Below are 25,716 nucleotides of genomic sequence, written 5' to 3'. Positions count from 1 at the left end.
TGAAGATGTATATTATTATGTAACAATCTGCCTGTCAATTTCCCACTCTTCTACCCCGACTCAAGATGATCCTTCACTTGAAACGGGTTTTAAACTGGCGATTCTCAGCACAGCTTCTTTACATTTACCTTCAAATGAATCCAGTCACCGCTAGAGGTTTGGTGAAGCCAATAATAACACATCTGCAAAAAGCAAAGGATGCAGTCCAAAGCCAATCAAGCTTTAAATTATCCACCCTTTTGACTGTGCTCAGAAACCTGGTCCACAAATGTAATAAACAGAATCAGCAACAAATAGCAGCTCCGATGGAGTCCAAAACAGGTCTGACTTAGATCCAGCAATGCAAACTAAGCTCTGTCTCTAGTTGTACAAACAAATTATCTGTAAAAGACCCAACACTATGTACTCCTGAAGCACCCCACCCCCACAAAGGATGCAAAGAGGTACACTGTTATTAGCCTTATCTAAGGTCAGGCCAGATGCTGGTCGACCAGCGTTTTACTCAGGTCTTGCTCCAGGGTAAAGCCTGTATTCATTATAAGGATTGTTGAACACCACTTAATTTTGCAACTCATTCACAAATGATTTGTCTTGGGAGATCCTAGGAGGAGTGAAAACAAAGCTCTTGCGGCACTCAAACCTTTGCACCATAAAAAAGTAACAATTCACCTAAAAAGGGATTTTATACTTGGGAATGTTAAAACATTGCTCTTTGTGAGTTAAGTCTTAAACTGCAGCCAGGAATCACATACTCTTTATTTAAAAGCAGAGCAGTAAAGATTGTTACATCTTCTATCATATTAAAAAAATGCTAAGGCTTTAGGTGATTTTTGATGATTTTTAAGATGGCATTTTCCAGATTTGTGATCTTAGTGAAACTGTCTAAATGAGGATTTATTTCTATCATACAACAGAATACATATTTAATACCCCCACCCCACCGGGGGGAGGGGGGGGGTAAAAGAAACACTGAATTGATTCCATCACTGAACTGTAATTTTACATGAACTGAAAAATCAACTAATGGATGTGAAACTTGGTGAGCACTCACCCAGCAGTGGTTTCACAAGGCTGCCACTCTCCACTGAAGCATCTTTATCATTTATAACATCTACAAACATGCACACATATGCACACAGTTGTCTGTCATCGTTTGACGTGATGCCACACAAAGAAGCACTTGTTCGAAGATTCTTAGCTCCCATTTGTCAGTCGTGCTGCAGGAGACAATCCAATCCTGGTGGCACAATGTTGACCCTGAAAATGATTGGCTGAGTTCAAATATTGTGACACCTTGAATCCTCTTGTATGTTCAAGTTGAGTGATGGGTGAAAGATTTTTTTTCTTCAGGAAATGCCAATATTCAGATACCAGTCCTTTTAACTTGTGTTTTACTCTCCTCAACAGCTAAATCTGAGCTTGAAATACAGGAGAAGCAGCTGACAGACACACAGCATATGTAAGAGATTTATGTTTACATCAATTTTTTTTAAAAAGCCACTTTTTAATTTTTTTTAAATATGGTCTTTTCTCAAGTGTCATAGGAATGATCTTAGCTGTAAATTTGAAACTAAAGGGTAATGCAGTCTAATACAGTTTGAAGTGATTTGTTCTTATGGCTACAAAGAAATATAATCTTGCTGGTTTGTCAATATTTATGCCTCCTGGTTCCTTCAGTTACATAAAAGGTGCAGGCCAATCGTGCCAGGCCTGCAGCAGACTTGAGGCCCCCTATGCTGCATCTACGTTGTTTATCTAAGTGGAGCAGGAGTAGACAGCTATGGCTCCAGGCTTCTGTTTCTGCCGGCTAGGAATGCGTTCCTATAGCACACTCCAAACAAAGACAGACCAACCTGTCCGTTATATTGATCCACTGCAAATGGCTGCCACATTTAACACTTTAACATGTGTCATCCACTTCTATGTGCATGTTTTCTTTTAGAAGATGTCGTTGTCTCCTTTCCATACCTTTTTTCCCCCCCATTCTTTCATCACAATTCCAGTTATAGTATGAGCATGTCAGTACACAAGGGAGAGCACTGATGAAGCAACCATTGTATGAGCTGGATATGAGTTCTGTTTTAGTTAATCGAAGCTTAGCCATTTAACGCAATTCTAAATGTGCTGCTTTTTGTGTTTATTGTTCTCTAAAATCCAATGGTTGGTTGTTTTTGTTTGATATTCTTATCAAATATCTGTAAAACCACCTTATTCTAAGAATTACTTTGATATTTTGCACATTTTGCATAGCTCTGCCAGATTTCACAAGATTTGGTGCAAGTTTTTGTAACTTAGTGTTGTAATAGTTTGGCCTTGAAGTATGAATGCTTTTGTTCTCTGTCTTCAGCTTTTTGGAGTTGAGTGTGTCCTTCTCGGTAAAACCCAAGGCAGGGGAGAAAGAAGTCTCTCCCAACACATTTTTCTCCATTTGGCACGAGTTTTCTACAGATTTCAAAGAGCAGTGGAAGAAGCAGAATAAGCTGCTGTTACAAGAACGGTGAGAAAGCTTCAAAATGTGACATTTTAACTGATATATACTTTTTTTTCTAATAGATGTGAAACTGCTGAGTAAAAACTATCTTTCAGGGATTCTACATTGTTTCTATCTGATTCTAGAACGTCATTACAGATGCAACAAAGTTTGTACATTTGGGAATCTCCCCAACTTGTTTCCGTGGCCCTAATAAGTTGCAGTGCCTCTGGAAATCACTGAAGATCCTATCGGATTCATTCAAATTCATGAAGAAAAAAAGGACAAATGATCCAAAACTTCCACCATCCAGTTGCCTTCCAGTGCTTTGATGACTGTAAAGATATTGTTGAATATGTCAACAAATGGCAAATTGGCCTATTATCTCCAATGAAGATCGATTTGTGATAACATATTTGCAAAAGGAGTCTAATGTCACAGTTTGCTTGTTCAGTAGGAAAGAATAAAAACAAATTTAAAAGCATTAACTTTGTGCCATAGGCGATCATCCCAGTTCTCACTTTAGTTTTCCTTTTAAAGTCCAGAGGATCTCTACAGCTGCACATGTAGACAAGCAGTGCACAAGGCACAGAAACAAGGCATAAAAGATGCCTTGGAAAAAATGGTTGCGCACTTTTAATGGCAACTTACTGATCATTAGTCCTTAATCATGACATCAATTTTCCTTTCCATGCAGCAACAAATTGAGTGAAACTTTTTGTAGTAGGACTGGCCTTTGACAAACTCTTTGTAATAAAAAAACACCTTGAGCACAGACTGAACAGTAAAATATCAACAATGTAATGAGTGTCACAATATCTGCTCTTGAAGCTTCAATAGATCAATGGTGGTCCCTACTGGTCTTTTTTCTTTTTTTTTTTTTTAGGGTAAAAATGGCTGAAGAGTGCTTCAAGCAAGCCAGACAGAAGGGTACTTACAACGTGACAACCAAGAATGCCACAGGAATAGTATGTATCCTAATGTTTGCTTTTTTTGTTCAATTTAATTTGTTAATAGCACCTTCCTGCATCATATTTCCTTGGCGCAAACTGTTGTTTCTCTTGACCAACTCCTCCTGTCTGAATATTTAAGGTAAATACTGGTTATAAATAATCTTTTTTTTTTTTTTTTATTCCACAGAAAGCAAAGCTGGGTAAGAAGATCTGAAGCAAAAAATCATTTATTGTACAAGCACAATCTAACATGGCTCACCAGTAATTTTAAAGTTATTGTTGTTTGTTCTGATTTTAATATATATATATGAAAAAATAAGCTCTTTGTTCTTAGCCAAACAAAAAAGGCTCACATTTTTAAATGAAACTTTGCAACCAATTTTTTTAGACAAGACTTTATTCAGAAAATGTTCACAGAACATTGACTTTTTTGTAAAAACTTGATCAGTATAGGTTTTATAGGCTGTGTATCTTTTTATTTAACTAGTTTTCTTGCTATATTTTTGGACAATAAAAACATACTATTTACATTTTTCAGGATGACAAGCACAAAATTTAGCATTTTTAAAGAGCAGGTATAGTGCCTTATGGAATAGCCGAAATGGATTATTTTTGAGATGCCGCAATTCTAATTAAATGATGTATGTAAAATGGAAAAATGTGTTTTACACAAGGTGAAGTTGGCTGAATTTACTTTTAAAAGTTTCACTGTTATAAACTTGGTGATAGTTAAAATGTTTTACAAATTGCACCTTCTTTATAGGTTTTTTTTTCATCCAATATTTTATATTTATATGGTGTGAACTGATAGGTTCCTTCTGTTATATTCAGACATTTTTCCTTTTTGTTTATTTTGAGTAAAATTTTAAAAAACAATTACCTTCCCTGCTGTGTGAAAGTTTGAATTTCTGTATTTTAAAGAAGCAATAGAATTTTTTTTTAATGTACAATAATAGTCTTTTGAATAAATACTCATGTCCACAAGATACTATTTATTGAATAAAACTATTTAACTAAACTTCAACAAACTGTAATTGCTAATTGCCTTATCTGTGATGCACTTTAAACACATTTTATATGAAACATATTTAAATGTAATTACAAACATACAGAAAATATAACTCTTATATATAACATTGTACTACTGTAACAAATGCTGCAATGTTTTTTATTTATTTATTTTAGCTAATAAATGACAAATGGTCAGCTTGCAGCCACGGGGATACCAATGGTCATTGCAGTGTAGCTTCATGTTTCATAAAATGATAAAAAGCTGTGTTTTAGTTCATTTGGGTATATGTGGAATATCAGGCAGAGGAAAGTCACTCATTTAACCCAAATGACCAGTTTAACGTCCTGTGTTTTTCAGCTGTTTTTCACTGACATAACAGCTTGGCTGTATGTTTCTAATTAAGTAAGTGGTAATCCTTTGTATTACACAGTTTGAGTAATGTAGGACAAACCAACTGAATAGTTCCACAGCTGCCTCTGGAGTCCTACCAGATAATAAGACCCAACAAGACTCTTTCAGCTTGATGCCCCTCCTCACCCAGGGTGTCCACCACTGGGTTTGAGGATGACTGCCATGAGAGGCACCAACAACTTTGCAGCCACAGCTCAGGCATTCATCTCAAAAATAGAGGTGCAAAAAATGTCCCACTCAAACTTGAGGTCAATTGAAGTTCTGTGATGAAGATGAAGATCTTTCTGGCAGGTTATTCTGCCAGGTGTTCCCAGCAAACTGTCACTACAGATCTGGGTCCACTGGTTCTGTCTGATATCTTTCCCCGCCATCTTTTCCAGCTCACCAGCAGGTGGTGATCAGTCGACAATTTTGTTCCTCTCTTCACCAGAGTGCCCAAAACATACAGCCACAGATCCAGTGACACAACTACAAAGTTTATAAGCGATCAGCAACCCAGGGTGTCCTGGTGTACACCACTGTATTCGAACAGGGTGTTCATTATGGACAAACCATGACTAGCACTGAAGTCCAATAACATAACACCGCTCGGGTTCAGATCAGAGATCGTTCCTCCCAGTCATGACCCTCCAGGTTACACTGTTGCTACCCACATGGGTATTGAAGTCCCCAGCTGAAACCTTCCAGCACCCCCACTAAGGACTCCAAGAAGGCTGGGCACTCTGAACTGCAGTTCGGTGAATAAGCACAAACAACAGTCAAAGCCAGTCCCCCCAACCAAAGGCCCAGGGAAGCTCCCCTCTCATCTACCATGCAGAGAATGCAAACTTTGTATACTTGAAAAGTGCTTCAGAAATCTGCAACAAAATTCAGATTTTTTTCTCTCCCGACACACAGAATGAACTTAAACTAAATAAATTACAGACAATAAATTGTCTGTGTTTCTCAATTCATATCGAGCACGAGCTGCAGCACTAAAAATCATGATAAAAAGCATGAGAATTGGAGTTTGTCTGGCCTGACGTTGCAGATCATAGACTAGCAAATGCAAGTAATACCAAAACACATAATAAAATATGGCAGGCTAAAAACTTGCAACCAAAATTCCATGTAAACCTGGATAATTTTGACTAGACGGACAAATTATTCCAGATATCTGTAATTGAATTCTGACTAGTCAGAATGACCATTCAAGATATCTGAAATGCAAAGGCTGAAATAAAATAATTCATTTGGAGATCCTAAAAAGAATTTTGACTAGTCATAAATACAGCTCTAGATATCTCTAACTTAGTTTTGTCTAGTTGTATTTTTGCTTTCACAATATCTGCAATTTAACTTGGCACTAGTTGAATCTTAGTTTCAGATATCTAAAAATACATTTAAGATATCTTGAATCATGAGATCATTTAAGATATCTTTAATTAGAATTAGGACTAGTCAAAACAAAAAGTTATATCTCAGATTTACTTTATGACTAATCATAATTTACTTGTAGATATCGGAATTATACGTTTTAGATTGTAATTTATTCCAGATATTTTGAATTGGAGCCTCCAAACAACTTAACTGTAAATCTGACATTTATACCAGTCAAAATATAATTAGAGATATCCTAATTAACTAATGTCTAGTCATGAATCAATTTCAGATATCTGAAATGTAAGTGTGGTGAAGCCGCTTTTATGTTAAAACAGCCTGTCACAGTGTGGTAGTAGCTGAGAGTGGTCCCTGACACACAGCCTGAGCACTAAATAGCTGCAGGTCATGACGTCATGTCCACGGACAGCAGAGACAACCTGTCAGAGGAGCTGAGCTCATTCTGTTATTAACAGCTGATGCTGCCCAGCAGGTTCCCTGACTGCAATCATTAGATTTGAACCTCGGCTTCGACGCAGCCGTTTTTTGGTTACGTCAGTCACGTGACCGCAGTCGCGCACAGTTCTAAACACGTGTGTGTGTTTACGTTCTCTCGCTGCTGGCTCTGAGAGGGACATCCGGGAGAGGCAGCCGCAGCAAAGGAACGGGCTCCGGAACTGACGTCACGTTGCGCGCTTTGATCCTTTGTCACGTCACCAAACGTCACGGTAGTGTCATGCGTTCCAGCTCAGTGAAATAGCATTCAAGTTCTAACCGGTCGCTTTGGAAAGACAAGTTTTAACTTCTGAGAGAGAAAAATGCTGCAAACTACAAAAAATACCAATTTATTCGCACAGTGCGTTTCATTGTGCCTTCATGGAAGCACCCAAGAGGGCCTTGAACCAGGAATACCTGCCTCCATCCACATCTCACTGCCAGATCCATCAGAAACAGATCTTCAGGCGAAAAGCGTTGTGTTTATTCAGCTGATCGACAAAGTTAAGTCAGGAATCTATGGTAAGACTCTCAAAGATATTTTAGCCAATGGTGATGTTCAAGACTTTGCTGAAGACTTAAAAAACATAATTTATGACCATCTTCTCAGAAGCAAGACATATGACTTGCCCACATCTGTGGAGGGCAAAAGTTTGCCAGAATCTTTTACTATGGACATGAAAAAGATGGTTAACCAACTGTCGACAAGTTCTCCATCTGCCAATTTGTACACACTGACAATGAATGCTGTAAACGATTTTATAAAGAGAGTGGTTTTGCAAGAGATGCAGGATCCAGCAGATGACACAGCTCCTGGAAACCTGATTAAAAAAAGGAATAGATTGAAAAAAATTAATTTACGTGATTCAAAGAAGGGACTTTCTTCAACCGATAGTTCAGCTCATGATAAAATTATAGCCAAAACATTTACATCTGCTTTGGTCGTACGGCTTCTGAAAAAATCCTCTAAGTGTCCAAGGAATAAGACTGTTATAACAAAAATTATAAAACGTCTCACATCATTAATTTTGTATAAAAAGGACAAAAGCTGCCTTGATGTAGAAATCTGTGAAGAAAATATTGATGACATCGCTAAAACAATACACGGGCACCTTCTTCAAAAATACGGCTCAAATGACAATATTCTGAGAGCAGCAACGAATCCAAATGAGATTTTTGATGAGGAACTTATAAACTATCTCAAATTTCAATTAGGACTGGTACAACAGAACCAAGGTTCTGGGTTCCTGTCTACTACTTTAGACAGTACTACAGAGTCTGAACCCATTTTACAGTCAGATTCCCCCACTGAACCCCCTGTTAGCCCATCTGAACAACGAGACAATTCGATTAATCAAAATTTACCTGATCAAGTTGTTACAACTTTAACTAGTCGCACCCCGACTCCCCCTAATGATATTTCCACCTCTGGGCAGCCTGAGATTGTAAATGATTTAAATTCAAAGCCAGACGATAGTTCAGCTGACTATAAAAGCACAGCCAATGCACTTGCTTATGCTTTGGTCATGAGGCTTCTGAATAAAGCCCCTAAAGGTTTGATAAATCTGTTTTTGGTACCAAATATCACAGAGGATCTATCGTTGGTATTTATGCATCAAATGAGCACAAGTCGTTTGGATGTACAAACGTTTAAGGAAAATATTGACAAGTTTACTAAAAACATAAAAAAGAACCTTCTTCAGATTTATGGCTCTAACATTGAAATCCGTAAAGCACTGATGGACCCGGATGAGCAATTCAATAGTAACCTGGCCTTATGTTTAAATTTTCAAATCGCAATACAGCGATACCATATAGATAGGCCAAATGTCTTCAGGAGGATGCTCACATCTGTGGGAAAAGCCTTTTGAAGGGGTCTCTGCCTGGTTCCAGTCTCGTTCTGATGTGGCAAAGCTATTATTTTACAAAAGAGATACTGAATAAAACCTGTCAACTACTGTATGTATCCTTATATCTGACTCATAGTGAGATGGTTCTTTGGGTTCAAATCTCAGCTCTGCCCATCTTTGTCAAGTTTGCTTGTTCTTTCTGTGAATGTTTGGGTTTACTCCGTACTCCGGTTTCCTCCCATTAAAAAAAAGTGTTTCTGTGTTAGTGGCATACAGCATACAGTACTTCTTGTCATTGTGGTCAATAACTAGTCTTTGTCTCATTTAATTCTAGAACATTTCCTCAGAAGGTCTGTGGCTTGCTTGTGTAAGCAGCTGCCCTTTAAATTACACATACAGAACATGTGTATTTTAAAATCCAACTTAAACAACAAAAATAAATAAATAAAATAAACCATTACTTCCCTGTGAATCATTACCTTTTTGTGGTGGAGGAGTTTGTGTGCCTAAATCTTCCTGGGTGCTGTGCTGTTGTTGTAATGGCGTTGTTTTTTGCGAATTATGTGACCATACTAACTCGAAACGCCAATAAAAGTAATAGCACACATCCTGTGACCAGGCCATTTTTTTATATATAGCATTTGTGTGGGTGCTTCCTATCATTCCAGTGGCAGTCCCCAAATAATCAACTGAACTAATGATCGTTCACATCACCAAGGATGGATGAAGTTACAGTAACAGGAACGGATGAATTAACCACTTAGTATGTGGTTCATTTTTCCTCATCTTAAATCCTAATGACTCCATAAGTTAATCAGCTGTAGACATACATATAATGATTACTTTCTGAGTTTCACTAAAGTCTATTCTGTGGTTCAGGAGATATTTTGCTAACATACTTTCTTTCCAATAGTTTTTAGCAACATTTCAATCAAAAAACTGAAGGATCTCTTATCCATCACAGTATGTCTTAGGGAAATCTGACAGCTACCATCACAACAGATTACAGCTAAATATTGATAGAAATGACTGATTTATGGTCATTTTGGTGCTTTTGTTTTTTTAATTTACTGTGGCAGTTTCATTCAAATCTGCCAGGTGGTTCCTGAAATGTTTTGTTATTTTGTTGTTGTTAATTTTTGTTTTAATTTGAGCAGCATCTTACAGACAAGTGACCCTCCCTGATGTGTAAAAGGTTGAATTTCTGTATTATAAAAAAAACAATATTTTTTCATACACATCAATAGTGTTTTGAATAAATATCCATGCCCACAATAAACTATTTATTGAATAAAACTATTTAACTAAACTTTAATAAAAACTGTCATTGCTAATTGCCTTATCTGTTTGTGATAAATGCGCTTTAAACACATTTTGTATGAAATAGATTTAATATATTTAAACATAATTACAAACATACAGAAAATATAACTTGTGTATATAGCATTGCACCACTATAACAAATGCTTCAATAAGTTGTTTTTTTTTTTTTCTTTTTTTTAATCTAGCTAATAAATGACAAATGGTCAGCTTGCAGCCATGTGGATACCAATGGTCATTGCAGTGTAGCTTCATGTTTCTTGGACTCTTTTTCTCAATATTGAAGACATCCTGATCAAAATAGCTAAAGATAATGGATACAATAGTTGTAAAATATGGTACAAACAACAGGGGAAGCTGTGTAAATTTCAAACATCTGCAAAAAAAGAAAAAAAAATCCCACATAAAATTTTCATAGTGGTTGAGTTGTTCACAAAAAGTTTTTAAACACTATGGGCAGCACAGTCATATTCAGTGTCCATTGTGCTTTATAGCCTGTTAAAAAGCTGTGTTTTACTTCCTTTGGGTATATGTAGAATATCAGGCAGAGGGGAATCACTTATTAAACCCAAACAACTGATTTACTAGCGTCACTTACATGTTTTAGCTGCACTGACATGACAACTTGGCTGTATGTTTCTAATTAAGTAAGTGGTAATACTTTGTATTACACAGTTTGATTAATGTTTTGTAATGTAGGACAAACCAACATTTGTACAACAGGATACTGAATAGTTCCACTCAAAGTCATTCATTGCTTTTGCAAGTCCCCTGAAAGAACGCAAGACCTTCAGGCCCTCCTTCACAGCTTCCCATGACCACTCACATCCACGGACATACAGCGGCACTGTTTGACCCTTTGCACCTTACGGTATCTGAAGGGGGGCTGCAGGTCTGGGCAGTCTAACTGCACTGTGAGCTGTGTGATGCGGTGTGGCCTGCAGAAGGAGCAGGACTGAAAGGGCTCCTGGGCTTTGTTGTGACTTTTTCTTCCAGAGCCTGAAGCCTGACCTCGATTCTGTCCATGACCCGAGCTGGGGCCCATATGGCGTGGGATGTAGAAGGAGTTACACTGGCCATAGCAAAAACGGTTGACCACAGTGCGGCTGCGGCACCCGTCTTCACTGATTGTCTGACGCAGTGGTTGGGTTTTGCACCAGTCTCTCCGGAGGTAACGGCGCTCCGTTACAACCAGTGCCTCTCGGCTGGAAGACAAGACCTCTGGCTTCTGCTGCAATAGTCTGTGATGGTGGTCCGCAGACAGGTTCCCTTTCATCTTGTATGGAGACGGTATGGAGCCCTGAGGACGGAGCTTTTTGGTTTCTGCAGTCATGCAGAGAAACCCAGCAAGTATGATAGGGATAGTTATTCTCCACAGCATTCTGCAGAAAACAAAACAAAACAAAAAAAAAAAAACGTGACATGACAGACAAAGACTAAAGACAAACAAATTTATTACAATTCTGAACATATAAGGTTCTGTCACAATTAAGGCCTTATGAGCCAGTACACTCACACAATGGTAAACATTTCAATAACTAGCAAAGATGCAGTTGTGTGATTGCCCATTCATTTTCATCATCCCCAGAACCAGAACCAAACGAGGAGAAGCAGCATTCAGTTTCTATGCACCACAAATTTGGAACAAACTTCCAGAAAACTGTAAAACAGCTGAAACACTGGGTGCCTTTAAATCTCAACTTAAAACCCACATGTTTAGAGTTGCTTATGGTTAAATTAGGGTTAGAGTGCAGGTTTTTGATGTTTGTCTCTTTCTTACTGTTTATTCATTGTCACATGCTGTTTTTATTTTGTTTTTTAATTATGTTAAGCACCTTGAAATGCCTTGCTGCTGAAATGTGCTATACAAATAAAATTTGATTGATTTTTTTGATTTTTAACCACCTTTGCAGTCCAGCCCTCCAGGCATCATTGAGTAAATGAATCCATCACCAGAACCCTCATTTGTCAGCATCTCTGTGTCATTATTACTTCTATTTGCTTTCCTCTCAGCTACGCAACTCTTACAAAAATAAACAAAAAATCTCACCATCAAAGGATGCACTTAAGCACCCATAACGAGAAGGGGAAGTTGATTTTATTGGTCCCGTCGCTGAGTAAAATAATTAGGCCTTTGCTTACTTTACTCATGAACTATGCCGCAGATATGTAAACAGGCATTAGAGCAGCCCATCTGCATGTCATTAGGGGAAGAGTTGAGGAATTGTACCGTTCCCTTTGGGAGTCCACTCTTCTACTCTTTGGTGATATACTGTGGAGAAACCTGAACTGAGAGTGACCTGTATGTCCATAAATGCCATTCTGTATCATGCTCATATCAGATCTGGAGAAATGATCTCTCTGCCATTCACGATGGAGTATCCGCCTGAGTGCATGCTGTCAGTGTTTGGGCCAGCACATTTTTGACCATCACTCAAGCATCTTTTCAGCAGATGTTGCTCTTGACGAGCATTGCATGATATTAAGTCAGAAATTCTGATGGGGAACCAAACTGCCCCAAGGCCATTGGCTGCTTTTATTCACAGACACTTCTTTGCTGTGCAAATTTCTACGGTTGCTTTTTTTTTTTTCCATTCTTGGACCTGTGACTCACTCTGACATGGAACAAATTACTTTATCATAATCCACTTTGTTTGCAGTTGTGTTTTCTTTTTGTTTTTTGTTTTTTTTTGTTGTTATTTTTGCCTTTCATCTTAAGGCCATGGCAGTTCTGTCAAAGCTGCAGGAGCACGCAAGTCATTCTATCAATGTCCCAGCCGTGCTCACCATAAGCTACACAACAGCTGTTTGTCCATCGTGTAGAGATGATGTATGAAAGTAGGTTTTGTTTTCTAAAATATCACACCCACACAAACTCATCATGAAGTCAAAAGACACTTACTGCTTCCTTCTGCATTAAGAAATCATGACCTTCCTTCATTCCCCAGTGAACTACAGTACCTTTCATATACAACACAGTCTCATTTGTCTAAAACAGTACTGTCTTATTCTGTGTTGACAGTACGTTTAACTGCATAAACTCCTGGCCTGACTTGTAAGCTCTGCATATTTGTGCACTTTTTTCTCCTTTTTTTCCTCCTGTCCTTCTACTATCTGTCTTCCAAAGAAACATCCCGTTACACTGCTGAGCTACTTTCTAGATACCCTTGGGAACAAAGAAGGAATTACTGGATTGACTGTGTACATATGTACATAAGGTACGATTGATGCCTCTTTCAGAAGCTGAGCTATGTACCCCCAAACTCAGCCTAAGTACAAAACAGTGGTGTCTCTGGCAAGCTATACTCAGCAATCTCTGCAGCAAAACAAACTGAGGTTTGGGGGTAAGAATTCAGAGACTTTTGGGGCGCTCTAAAGTGGATGGGTGGGTGGTTAGTGGTTGGGGAAAAACGATAAAATGAAGGGAGTTGAAGAGATGATGGGGATCTGGGACAGATGACCTACTCAGAAACGAAACAAACACCACTTGGGCTTCTTGGACAGTCTAGGCCCACCTCCCACAACTGCATATCTGTCTACAAGCTGCTTGTCTTTTATTTTATCTTGACACTAATCACCACACAGTCCCTGAGACGGAAGGAGACTGTGGTTTTGTGTGTTAATGCTGAGACAAAACTGCACTGGACCTTTCTGTCTGCTGAAGACTAATATTGTCCACAAACACAGCTTTATGTTTTACCAGAACCACAAATTCTTTGGATTTGCTTCACTGAACTGTGGCAGACCTTGGTTCCCAAATTCAACCCTCTAATGAAATTACAAATACCAGAAACAAATACCAAAGAGACTGCTGAGCTAGACACAAGCCCTTTTGAAAACAGCTATTATCATCAGTGGGAACTTGCCATGTTGTATTTTTCAGAATGGCATGATAATGCCATGGTAATGTTTTCTGTCTGGATAACAATGAGCCTCTTTCTTTTTCCAATTAATTATTACAGTCTCCAGCCTGGCTGCGAAATGTGTTCACATTTCAAGTATTTGGCTGTTAAATGATAGGAAAAAAAAATGATTCTTTTCAAGTCTCCCAAATTTGTACACACAGATGTATTTCCACTAAACCATGTGTAATGTCTTCCCAGCATGTCTTCAAAGGCAGGTTAAAACAAACAAAACACGATACCTCAATTACTGGTGCGTCAGAAAGTCTCACACAGAGACTGCTAAGTGCAGTTAATTACAGTAAAACTGCATTTAATTCACCGTGCAGCACAAACCTCAATCACTCACGAGCAGCCACACACACACACACACACATGAGCAAATGTTCACACACACCAATGTGTAACCACATGTGTGCTGTCTCTCTCCCTCACACACACACACCCAGGCAGGCTCACACACACATACACAGGATGTACAGTATGGAGAAAGAGGGATAGAGAGGTAAATGAAATGTCTTTTCTCTGAGCCAATAACACAAAGAGGAACCATGTCATTATCTGTGTTTGCGGAGTGTCTTTTCCCAAACTACACTTGGCTTTTGGCTTACTGACAGTTGGTGGTTGGGGGGCTCCTTTAAGGGGGGGCTTTGCTATGTAAATGTGTCTAATGCCAGCATTGCCAGAAGGCTGCTTAAGGTACTTTAGGCAGCCATTAGTCACCTCAATTCATCTTAATAATGACTCTAAACCAGATATAATACTTAGCAAGCTAAGTACTGACAGCTACTTTGCTTCATCGCCATAAAGTGCTTCAGTGGAGGATGAAAACCAATTAGAGGTGTTATGATATTTCAGGTGTTCCCTTTGCAGATCAGGATGACACCTTTTATCAGAATCATTTACCACCTTCTTCTATTTGCGCTTGAGGTTTTTGGCCTTGTTTCCTCCTACATGCTCTTTATGTCATTAAAACTGACTTATTTCACATCTATTAACTGCTCTTTTCCCACATCTTATAAATCACAAATTTCTAACAAAACCTTAATTATGAAGTAGTCTTTTTATGCCACTAGCATTCCTCGTACATTTGGGTAACAAGATCTCTGTTATGATTTAAAATCAGCTTCTCTAGCTTTAAGCAGTGTTTGCCTATAAGACATGAGACTGATGCACCAACAAGCCACTGCTTGCTGTAGGGTTTAAATTTGTTTTTTCAAGACATATTTTGTTCACGTTGTAAATGTTGCCACAAATGAGCATAATTAAGATTTACACTGTTTGTTTAAATCACTTTCATAAGCTTTGTGAAGGAGCCTGTTGATACACGAAGCACTAAGTTATGTTAAAGTTTCGATCACATATAAATGTAACTGTTTATAGAAGCTCATGTTTTTCTTTTTTTTTTATTGCTAAAGAAATGACAGCGTGTCTATGAGCTAAATCCTCTTTGACATCAGAGCAGACTGTACAAGGTGGTGCAGTCACCGAAGGATCAGACGGCAAACTCCCCACCATTCACCGCACGCATGCCGCATGTTCACGCAACAAAAAAAAAAAATGTTCACACACCAGCTTGGACAAACATTAAAAAAAGATATGTTTAAACGTGACACAAAATGAACACACATAAATTTACACCTGTTCAAATGAGCTGAGAGATTTTTTTTTGTAACATGTAAAAGCTAATTTTGCTGTAATCATCTTCATCTTATTGTCTTTTTTTGTGTTCACTGGAAAGATCAAGAGACTTTTAATCTCACCGAGAGGCTCACTACAACTCTCTGTCATCACTCTCTAATTCTCTCACTCATAACACTAATTATCTACAACCTCCAGCCACTAATTATAGTAATTCAGGTAACACTTTTATCTAGGACACCTTACAGTGCCTTGAAGGTATACATATACATATTTTTATTTTTTTATTTTTTACAATGGGTGGCCCTAGTGGGAGTCAAATCATTTTTCCTGGCAGAAATATAAAATAGCTGTAGGACTGCTGTTTTTTTTTTTGTTTGTTTGTTTTTTTCAATTACATGGTTCTGTGCTGAGTCACTCAGACTCACTGAGTCACTCAAGTTCACATTCACGTGGGATATGTCAAATCAGCACTCACAGAGTGACTCTTTTTTCAGTTAATTTGAAAGATGCATTGCAGTTGAAAATGTCTTCTCTTGCACTTTGTTACATTGTCCATCTATAAAGCATTTATCACATTTAAAATGTTGTCACTTTAAATAAATTTCTGTAATTAAAGAAGCATGTGAATGTGCGGTATTGTTCAACATAAACTTAAAAAAAAGGTTCATTAAAGTAAACTTGTCCTATTAGCTGACAGCTGGAAGAACTTCATTATACTTCTTACCTTGTATAACTGGTGTCATATCTCTTAAACCCTTAAATCAATTTTCTTTGAGTACAAGTTAGATAAATGTCACCAGAATGAAAAAGTTTATGTACCTCTCACCACAGTGTGCAGCAGGATTGTATTGTGTTGATGATGCAGTCAAAGGAGGTTGTCCACCTTCAGTGGTCCTTGTGTCCACTTCCAGGTTTTGGTTTCCATGGCAACATAATCTGTAGTATCCTCAGGCTTGTTCTGGTGTCTCTTTTTTAAACTAAATATTGTAAAAAGTGAAGGACTCGCTCAGTTTCACATCCTCCTGACCTTGTTGCATCTCATCTCCCTTCTTCTCTACCTTTAATGTTTTCTTTTTAAAGTTTCTGGTAGAAGAGAAAAAGCTCCGGGTTAGTCACAGTAAGCTCATATCTTTGTTCTGAGGAGACTGTCTGCAGTCTGTCTTTGAGAAGGTTTGAGTCACTGTAAAGCCTGCCTTAGTCTGAATCCCTGCCACCCCACCTCCTTTCTCAAAACTGGGAGGGTTATTTCCTATTGGCCGTGGTCACTGTGGGAATCAAACCAAATTTCTCTGTTTTCATTTATATATGCCTCTCAATGTGTCTACCTTTGTCTGTCAGTTTATAAAATCCAGTCCTTGTACCTCACCATTTTCTGAGAAGTAAGTTTTTTGTGTTTTAAGCCATTTAAAACGATTTATAGAATCACAAATGAGCCACATAAAGTGAAAGGATAGCAAACCTAAGTGTATGTATCATGTATGTATCTAATGTTTGTATGCATAACTATAGAACTGTGAAAAAGTTTTAAATCATTCTGAATCTATTTCTAGTTTGCATCAATTTTCATGCATTCGACTAAACAGTGGGAACAAATTGTATCTTCTTGACAAAACTTGCTAGTAACTGTACTGAAAGATTTAATTTAAAATGGGTTCTTTGCTACGCATCAACTCAACACTGGTTTGTGCCTTGAGTTTAGGAGCCTTTTATGTGCCTGAATCATCAATATCTCTGAGTTAGGTAGCTGTACAAACAAAACAAAAGAAAAAAAAACTCATCTGAAATTGGTTAAGTACTAGACTAAATGAGAGTTAAAACCACCAAAGACCAGAGATAAACTCTGAAATATTTTCAGAAAGCCTGGATAAATAATTTAAGACCTCAAAGATTACCAAAAAAATAAATAAAAAAATAAAAGAGAAAGGGGGGAGGGGTGGAAGTCTGGCTTCTTGCATGTAAAGTATACAGAAATGATGAATGACTCAAGACTTTTGCACAGCACTGCAGGTAAGTATTATCTTTTGCATTGGTTTTTACTTTCTCTTCACTGAGCAACTTCACATTTCCGCTCAAATGTTCAGGAATAATAGGACATTTTTGCCACCAAACACAAGAAAAGGGGAGACAGTGAACAAACAATGGTCTTCTGCAAAATTCTCATTGGCACTAAAACCACATCACATTAAAACTCATAACCTCCAATCCATAAATCATCATATGCACGTACCCAGACAGCCTAACAGCATGCTTTGAAAAATGCCACAATTCAAATTCCTTGATGCAACCAAGACAAAGATGTTTGTCTGTTTTGTGGTTCTCGCCGAACTGACTGCTGGGCACAGACGCTGAAAACACAGACGGTCACTTCTGCCATCAAAGAGCTGAAACATCAACACATCCTGCAAAACATCAGAGGGCTGAAGTCTGAACAATAACCCTCTCAGTGGGCCTGAAGATGATGACACTTTTGCATGTCAAAGTTACATTTATCTAAATTTTGCTGAACTTTGCTGAGGAGGCTCTGGTTATTTAGTCCTTGGGAAATAAGTTATCACCCTCTGCTGGTAGAAGGTAAAAGTGCATAGCTTGAAAACTCAATTTTATGCTAAATCCTTTGCATGAGTACAATGTCTCTCATTTATGGGCCAAAGAGCCAGAGAAGAGCAGGCATATTATTGCCAGGAGTTAAATATGGAGACAGATTTAGATGAATGGGAAAAAAAAATACAAGCTCAGGCCTTAGTAACAGATAGAGGATCAACTTTAATAATACAAGTAAGTAAAAGTGTATTTAAATATGGTATAAAAAATAAATGCAGGAGAGAATAACAAAGAATTATGTTCTACATAAGACAGGAGACAGCTTTTTTTTTGTAAATTTGGACTTTACAGGTGCAATGACAACCATATGTGCTAATTATTTTAGTGCAATAAAATAATGAAAAGCAAACTAGATGCACAATAATCAGAATTGTAATATATATGTTTATATATTTTGTATATTCATTCTGCACAACACTTCCCATAGCGTGACAAATTATCTGTAACGTCATGTAAAGCAATGAAATTGGTTAGGTTTATCGGTTTAAGCTGTCATTCTACGGTTTTTGTTCTATGTTGTTTTCTTGTTTCTCTCTGACATCATTTATTTCAGCTGGAAGTGAGAGAAAAGGCTTCAACCGAGCAGTTTCGATGGAAAGAACTGGATCACTGGATTTGACTTTCTTCCTTTTCCCCATCTCACTGTCCTCACGAGTCCAGCAGTGCCTTCTTTCTGAGAATACTGGAATAATATCTGTTCTGAAAGGAGAGAGAGACGCAGAGGCATCCTCTCCATGGACATGCAACTTCCTGTGGACAACAGACGAACAGGCGGATTGGCTCTTCGTCTGGCTGAGCCAAGAGCAGATGACGGACAATGATGATGTAGAGATGAGATGGTCCCTTTCTTTATGTCCCAGAGAGAGGGAAGCCATTGATTTTAGCATGGTGGCACACGACCTGTCAATCTCTTGCCTGCCAGTGGTTCCCCCTGTGCTCAAGAAGACAGAGGAGAAGATTTCAAAGGTTTAAAAAAATGTCTTCAGTTTGGCAACTTTGAGTTCTTCTTTTAATATGTTTTCTTTCAAACAGCAGTACAAAGATGACCAAAATATAGGCTTTTTTAATCCACTTGGACTGTGGTACATTTTTAAAAAAGCTTTTCAAGTTTTTTCAAGTAAAGTGGTTTAGCTTCTATTTATGCTATATATTTATCTGTTCCCTGGTTTGTTTCAATTTGGCCCCATCTACACTACTCCCGATATTTTTTTTGAAAACTGAAACTTTCTGCTGTGTTTGCAGCTCGTGCCCAAAAACAAATGGAGTTTTTTGGATAGATAAAAACATTTAAAAAAAAGACACAATTCAAAATGGAGATTTTGCACTAGAAACATATGTAAAGCTATTTTTACTTTTTTGTCTTGCTTCATCCTAATCCTGTCACTGAAATAGTTGATAACTGAGAGGAAATTGCAAACAGTATCAAAGCAAACAAACAAAAAAAGCAAACAAAAAATTGTGAATATTTTGGGAAACCCGTTAGCAAAGCTAAGAATGCTCTTTCTCTGTATTTTAATGTTGTTAATGCAGCTGCTCTCGGCACCTAGTGGGACAGCAGGGGTATTACAACGATTGCTAAAACCTGTGGACAGAGAAAAATATAAAAAATGAAGAAAAACAGCCTTTTTCTCCCTTTTTGTTCCTCTCACACCTGGTTCTTGTTTGCTAATTAGATCTCCTGGGTGATATCAGTCAGTAGCCTTCCTCAGTGTAACTGTTGCTTCACCTTGTTCTTTGTCTTTTTTATGCTAGCTATACCTTTTTTAAATGTATGTATGAAGGCTCTCTAATACTGCAGTTTGTTCTATTTTGTTTTATAAAATGTGTACGTTAATTTAAATCCCCTGCCTGCCTTCAAACACTCCACCGACAATTGGCTTCACCAGCTGACACCTCCACTTTCTTGTGATAGATATCCAACATTTCCTCAATAACTTTAAATCTCAGATGTCAGCAAGGTCGCATATACTAAGTAGAAAATATACATGATGATGGAATCAGCATGGCTCAAATTTAATGCAGCATTTCTTGTATTTTGTATATTTAATGCTATAGTGAGCTTTCATTGCATAACATGTGCCATAGTTGGAAGTATTATTATTATTTTTAGTGGTAACCTATGATGGGATCTAATACTGGACATTACCTGGGAGCAAGAGGCTTCAGAACAAATTCTTACTTTTCTGTGGAAACAAAAAAGACACATTAATCCTGCAATTTACATCATAACTGATCAGAAAGACAAACATAACAAAATCTTTTATTGTTTTAAAAAAATATCTAAATATAATACTGATTTTTTTTTTTTTTTGTCAGAATGACAAGCTGTAGGAAAGTGTAGGAGGTGTGAGACAGAGTAGGTTTTAGGCACATAATTACGATGAAGTAAAGCTGAATTTTCTTTGTCATGTTATGACAACCCCCGTTTATGCTCTCTTTTTTCCCCTCGCACTTTCTCTAATTGCCTGATGTGAGTCCTGTCTGGCTGCTTCACCATTCACACCTGAAAGAAATGTTATCTTTTCTGTCTTTGCTATTGCTGGAAATACAGTTTGTTTAAAATGTGCTTTGCTTTGACCTCCTACACCTCAATTTTCAGCAATTCCCTACATATTTTAGGAACCGTTTATCTTCGAGAGACCCATTTTGACCAATTGGCTAATTACAAATGAGCCATTACAGGGCTGCACACACATTCATGCAATGCCATCTACTCCATCCTATTTGAAGGATTTGTTTTGCGTTTTATGTCCGGAGCTCACCTTCTTCTTGGCCTGTAATAGCTCCTGGTAGGCACTGGAACGAATGAAACGGCTATAAGAATCACTCTTCATCAGTTTGTAGATGTGTTCCTGATGCAGAAACAAAGTGTGAAAATGAGGGATGAAACCATCAGACACAGCTAAAACAGTGCTCTGAATAGGAAACAGGAAATGCAAAATTCAGCGGATCCACCAGACGGCTGTGAGTCATAAAGCGCTACGAGCAGATGTACGGCTGTTTTTAGCAGCTGCAAGGGATGGTTGTAAGATTGCTTCAACATTCCCAAAAGAAAGCGGAACTTTTTCTTTGTTAATCTGTTAGTTTCACAGAGACAAACTTTATTGTGTCTGTATGATAACTGAATAATAACTCACCTGTGCGTCCTCAAAGGCGTAGCGTCCAGGATCTTTGACATTCTGGGTGGTTTTGTCATAGCTCTTGGAGTCCACGTTTATGGCACTGGGCGCCCCGGGGGCCAGAAATTCCTGCCAGATTTCCTGAACACGAGTCGGAACTTCTCTGATGGGACGCTTCTTTAGCTCCTGGACTGCAAGCCAGAACCTAAATTCCAACAATAAGAGCAATAATGTTGCTTATTATTACAGTACTCTTAGACTGAAGCAAACAAATTCTGCAGCTGAAATTATGTAAATCACATATTTTGCTTTTTGGACTTTTGGTCTACTAATTATTCACCAGTAAATTTATCATATTTTTTTTAACAAAATCTGCACTGAATTCCAACCTGATCTGTACTGGCAGAGTATTAAACATCACAGGATATTAGCTTAGCCTGACTGCCTGTGTTATAAAATAATAAAGACCTATACTTCTGCAAGGGAAATATGTGTCATGCATAAACTTGGTCTTGAAAATCTCACAAATTACTACACATTAACAAATATATTTCACTGGAGAGGCGTCGCTTCTTGATTTAGCAATAACGCTTTAACTGAATTAATTTACAAATTCATTATATGAGTGAAATAACAACATTCTTCACGATAAAATCGTTGTTTTTTGGAGCGCAGAGGTGAAATGAGGCTGAAATGTCGGAGATCTGAACTAAACCTTGAAGCAGAGACAGTTCAGGCTTGTGCCATCAGAGGGAGCGCTGGAGTCATCTGTCACCTTTTATTTTTATGCACCTTTGATGCTCTGATGGAGTCTTGTTACCATGAATATATTGATTGGCATAGTTTTTATCTCTACCCAGGGCAACAGTTGTTCATATTTTAAAACGTTAGATTCAACACGTTTCTCACGTACAGGTACTTTTACTATGAATATGAAAGTTTAAAATAACTCAAGGTTAAATCTCATTATTGGGACTAAGCTATCTGCTGCAGAGATCTTTCATATTTTTTGACACCTGGAATTATGTGAGTAATTTGTTCAGTCATTAAAAACCCATTCAAGACAGATATTGAACAGTTCTCTCCTTGTCAGAGAAGCTGATTTATCCACATCCAACACTATGGCAATGTGACTTCCTAATGTTAATATGTGTGTGAGTTATTTTAATTGCTTCAGTGTGTATGTGCACTTTAATTCATCTTAGTAAGGTGATTTTTAATTTTTTGCCTTGTGTTTCATGGGAAGAGGGTTTTATTCAATAGTAGTTTTACAGGCACTCTTATGTTCTCTTTTTCAAACAGATAATGTTTAAATCAAAGCTGTAATTTTTGTGTTTCTGGTTCTTAAATTGTAAAACTACATAATAAAAGAGAAGCAACATGCTAAAAGAGGCTCAAACTTATTTTAGACAGGTGCTGAGGTCATGATTTAGGAAAATGTTTACGTTCTGGTTTAGTTTTTTTTCTGACTTAGAAAGATGTTTTGTTTTCAGCTTGTTTGTTTGTTCAGTTAGTTGTTGTTTTTTTTGGTTATGTTTCCATAAAGAGGCACATTAACTGCAACTTTAAACCCACAAAGGCTTCCTAACATATCACAGTTTAACTACCTAATAAGACCCAAAGGGCCTGCAGCCAGTTTCCTGATGAGATAGGACAAACCACAATCGCCACATAAACCTGTGTTTATGTCCTACTAAGTCCTAATAAGAGTTATTTTGGTGGCACAAAAACAGCGACACGATTGTAAACAGGTGGTTTTGATGTTATTGTTGATTGATGTAAAATGACAACCATATCTTGGTTATTTATGATGTTGTGAATAGTTAATTGATGTATGGTGTTAAAAACAGCAACTTCTTTAAAATTTTCAGTTAAAAACAAATAAATCACAACATAAATTCTGGTTTGCTTTCCTAATTATACATGCAACTTTTATTGTAATCCAGTTAATTTCAGACAATCCTGGTAAATAAGGTTAATTTCTAATGAATTTAATAATCCTAATTCATTACGTACCTGAGATTCTCGGAGCTGAATTCAGACTCAAGGAACTTGAGGAACTGCTCTCTCCCCACAGGATCTTTGAGAACCTCATTGATGCCAAAAGCCCACCTCTTTACCCTCTGCTGGCCTGGTTCCTTGCTGGAGGAGGAAACACGACTTCAGAACGCCACAAAACACACCCAGCTGTGGTATTTTTAAGTAATGCATTCATTTAATCAATCTTTGGCGGCACGCATCCACCTGGCTTCAAGCTCCCAGAGTGTGGTGTCATCTGAGATCCAGGGGTTAGACGGGTCCGGAGGCGTGAGGAAGGGGTCGTATTCAACATACTGCTCTGTGTAACCCAGCAAACTGTTTTTAAATGAAAACAACACAAGACACATTGGAGACATTGAAAGGATAAAATATTCTTTGTGAAAATACGCCCCTCTGTGAGTGATGACTGGGTTGTTTACTCGTAAGCTCGAACTGTCAAAAAGTAAACTCCTCAAGAGCAAATATTTCAAACTGAAATAAAAGGCAAAGGTTTTGACCTAGTTTGAGGATAGAAAGGTTATGCTTGAATATGCCTGTTTTTTTTCTTTCTTTGTTTTTTTTTCTTTATTTGTAAAGAGACAAACTAAAAACTGACACATCTAGTATTTTTGCGTCATCAGTGCTGACAAGAACTGAACGTTCTGTTTGAGCCCACGCAATTTTCAAGGTCACTAAAGTTCCTAATTTCACGGCATGTAAGGCCGTTTAACAGCTCAATAAACAGATCGATAGCTGAACTCAATAAAGACACAAAGAACATAGCTCACCTCTCTGCCACCTTGGACATTTTCAGTCGATGTCTGTCTAACTGTAATTGCCAAAAGGTGATCTGAAAAAAAAAATAGCACAGAACAATAAAGTAAACTATAAATTAACTAAAAACTATGGTTTGCAAATAGCATAACCACAAGCAAGAATTTTTTTGTTTGTTTTGCGTACACATATACTGTACATACATTTGTTTAATACACCTAAACCTCTGTCTTATATCATGTACACTTATCCACAACTTAGTTTTTATTAAAATGACCCAAACTTCTAATCCTGAAAAGGACCATCGCCATGAAATTGTTAAAGATCCTGTCTGTAAACCTAGACCGCCACCTGCTGGTCTAACCTGTTCCTGCAGTTCTTCTTCTGTCGGCTGTTTGGCCTCTGGAGCGGGGGTGTGCGTTGGGCTGTGAGTACGGATATCATTCTGCAGCCCGTACACTGACTAGGATGCCAAAATAAAAAAGAAGAAAGGATTAAAATAAGTAGCCTTAAACCTTCAGTCATAAATCAACAAGAGTAATCTGCTACACAAATATATATATTTAAAAAAGTGTAACAACTCAGAGGCTTACCTTTCTCGTTTTGTGAGGGTTTTTCATTCTGGAGGACTTCTTTATGTCAACTTCTGTTGTGTTCACACATCCAGGCTGTGAAGAGAGTGAGGAGAGGAGCAGATAATCATGAGGGAAATCAGCCTATTATGCTTGTTAGGTAAACCCTTATAGCAGTGGTGTCCTATCATGGTCCTGGAGGGCCGCTGTCCTGCATGTTTTAGATGTTTCTCTGCTTTGACACACTTGATTTGAATGACTGAGTGATTAACGAGCTTCTGCAGAGCTTGAAGACCTGCCAAAGAGCAGGGAAACATCTAAAACATGCAGGATAGTGGCCCTCTAGGACCAGGATTGGACACCACTGCCTTATAGCATGGTATGCTCTCTATACTGTTCTAGAGTGACACCACAATGGGCAAAAGAATTTTTACAACTACATGAATTTCAGCTAATCTAATCTGCTGAGCAGTGCTGTGAAGTGTCTTAGATGATGTGTCAGATGCTGGTTAATTAAACAGCAAATGTGGAAAAAAATGTACAAAAAATGTAAACCGGCAGGAAATCAGAGTACAGATACCGGCTGATTGAACAAGTGGTCTTAATCTAGGTCTCTTCCAGGAGAACAGAGCTAAGAAGCTTGACGGCGTCACTGTGAAATTTGAATTAATATTGATTATTTTGCTCCAAGGACGCATAAATTGAACTTGTTATTTTCCAATTAACTGGCGAGCTCTGGATGTGGGGGAGAAACAGAGCAAAGGAGACCCTTTAACCTTATGGGGGAGGAAAACTAAATGCTAACGCGAAGCAAGAGTTCAGGAGCAAGGTAAAGAGCAGCCCTGAAGCTCATGTGTTGTGACAGTTATTGATGTGGCATTTCATGTACTGCGAGAGGCAAATCCACGTCGGCGGATGTGCAGCGAGTTTGCCTCTTTCTGCCGTTTAAATGTTACAGGTAGCATCTGCAGCTCATACAGGTGCTGGTCATAAAATTAGAATATCATGAAAAAGTAGATTGATTTCAGTAATTCCATTTAAAAAGTGAAACTTGTATATTATATTCATACAAACTCATATATTTCAAATGTTTATTTCGTTTAATTTTGATGATTACAAATGACAACAAATGAAAATCTCAAATTCATCATATCAGAAAATTAGAATATTACTGAAGACCAATAAAAACAAAGGATTTATAGAAATGTTGGCCAA

The 25,716-nt window shown here is 37.8% G+C and overlaps 3 protein-coding genes across 3 annotated transcripts in view; 1 reads left to right on the top strand and 2 right to left on the bottom strand.

Annotated features, from left to right (window-relative positions):
- LOC108245256 (formin-2) overlaps positions 1 to 4,174 on the top strand; it is a 34,252-nt gene extending 30,078 nt beyond the window's left edge. Inside the window, exons 15-18 of the mRNA XM_017432022.3 lie at positions 1,408 to 1,459; positions 2,348 to 2,497; positions 3,357 to 3,438; positions 3,611 to 4,174. Of these exons, the coding sequence (XP_017287511.1) occupies positions 1,408 to 1,459; positions 2,348 to 2,497; positions 3,357 to 3,438; positions 3,611 to 3,637 (311 nt within the window). The 3' untranslated portion in view covers positions 3,638 to 4,174. The remainder of the gene's footprint in view (positions 1 to 1,407; positions 1,460 to 2,347; positions 2,498 to 3,356; positions 3,439 to 3,610) is intronic.
- Positions 4,175 to 10,002: 5,828 nt separating this feature from the next.
- On the bottom strand, positions 10,003 to 16,604 carry grem2a (gremlin 2, DAN family BMP antagonist a). The gene is made up of 2 exons (XM_017428525.3): positions 16,236 to 16,604; positions 10,003 to 11,252 (listed from the first exon to the last, which is right to left on the bottom strand). The coding sequence occupies exon 2, from the start codon at positions 11,249 to 11,251 to the stop codon at positions 10,673 to 10,675; it is 579 nt and encodes a 192-aa protein (XP_017284014.1). The 5' UTR covers position 11,252; positions 16,236 to 16,604; the 3' UTR covers positions 10,003 to 10,672.
- Positions 16,605 to 18,135: 1,531 nt separating this feature from the next.
- rgs7a (regulator of G protein signaling 7a) overlaps positions 18,136 to 25,716 on the bottom strand; it is a 62,867-nt gene continuing 55,286 nt past the window's right edge. The window contains exons 9-17 of the mRNA XM_017431419.3: positions 24,523 to 24,597; positions 24,294 to 24,392; positions 23,944 to 24,005; positions 23,381 to 23,491; positions 23,153 to 23,278; positions 21,155 to 21,341; positions 20,780 to 20,869; positions 20,164 to 20,200; positions 18,136 to 18,948 (exon numbers count right to left, since the gene is read on the bottom strand). Coding sequence (XP_017286908.1) covers positions 20,180 to 20,200; positions 20,780 to 20,869; positions 21,155 to 21,341; positions 23,153 to 23,278; positions 23,381 to 23,491; positions 23,944 to 24,005; positions 24,294 to 24,392; positions 24,523 to 24,597 — 771 coding nt within the window. The 3' untranslated portion in view covers positions 18,136 to 18,948; positions 20,164 to 20,179. The remainder of the gene's footprint in view (positions 18,949 to 20,163; positions 20,201 to 20,779; positions 20,870 to 21,154; positions 21,342 to 23,152; positions 23,279 to 23,380; positions 23,492 to 23,943; positions 24,006 to 24,293; positions 24,393 to 24,522; positions 24,598 to 25,716) is intronic.

This window comes from Kryptolebias marmoratus, linkage group LG22 (genome assembly GCF_001649575.2).
Source record: "Kryptolebias marmoratus isolate JLee-2015 linkage group LG22, ASM164957v2, whole genome shotgun sequence".
Lineage (NCBI taxonomy): Eukaryota > Metazoa > Chordata > Actinopteri > Cyprinodontiformes > Rivulidae > Kryptolebias > Kryptolebias marmoratus.
This window is presented reverse-complemented; position numbering and strand designations above follow the sequence as displayed.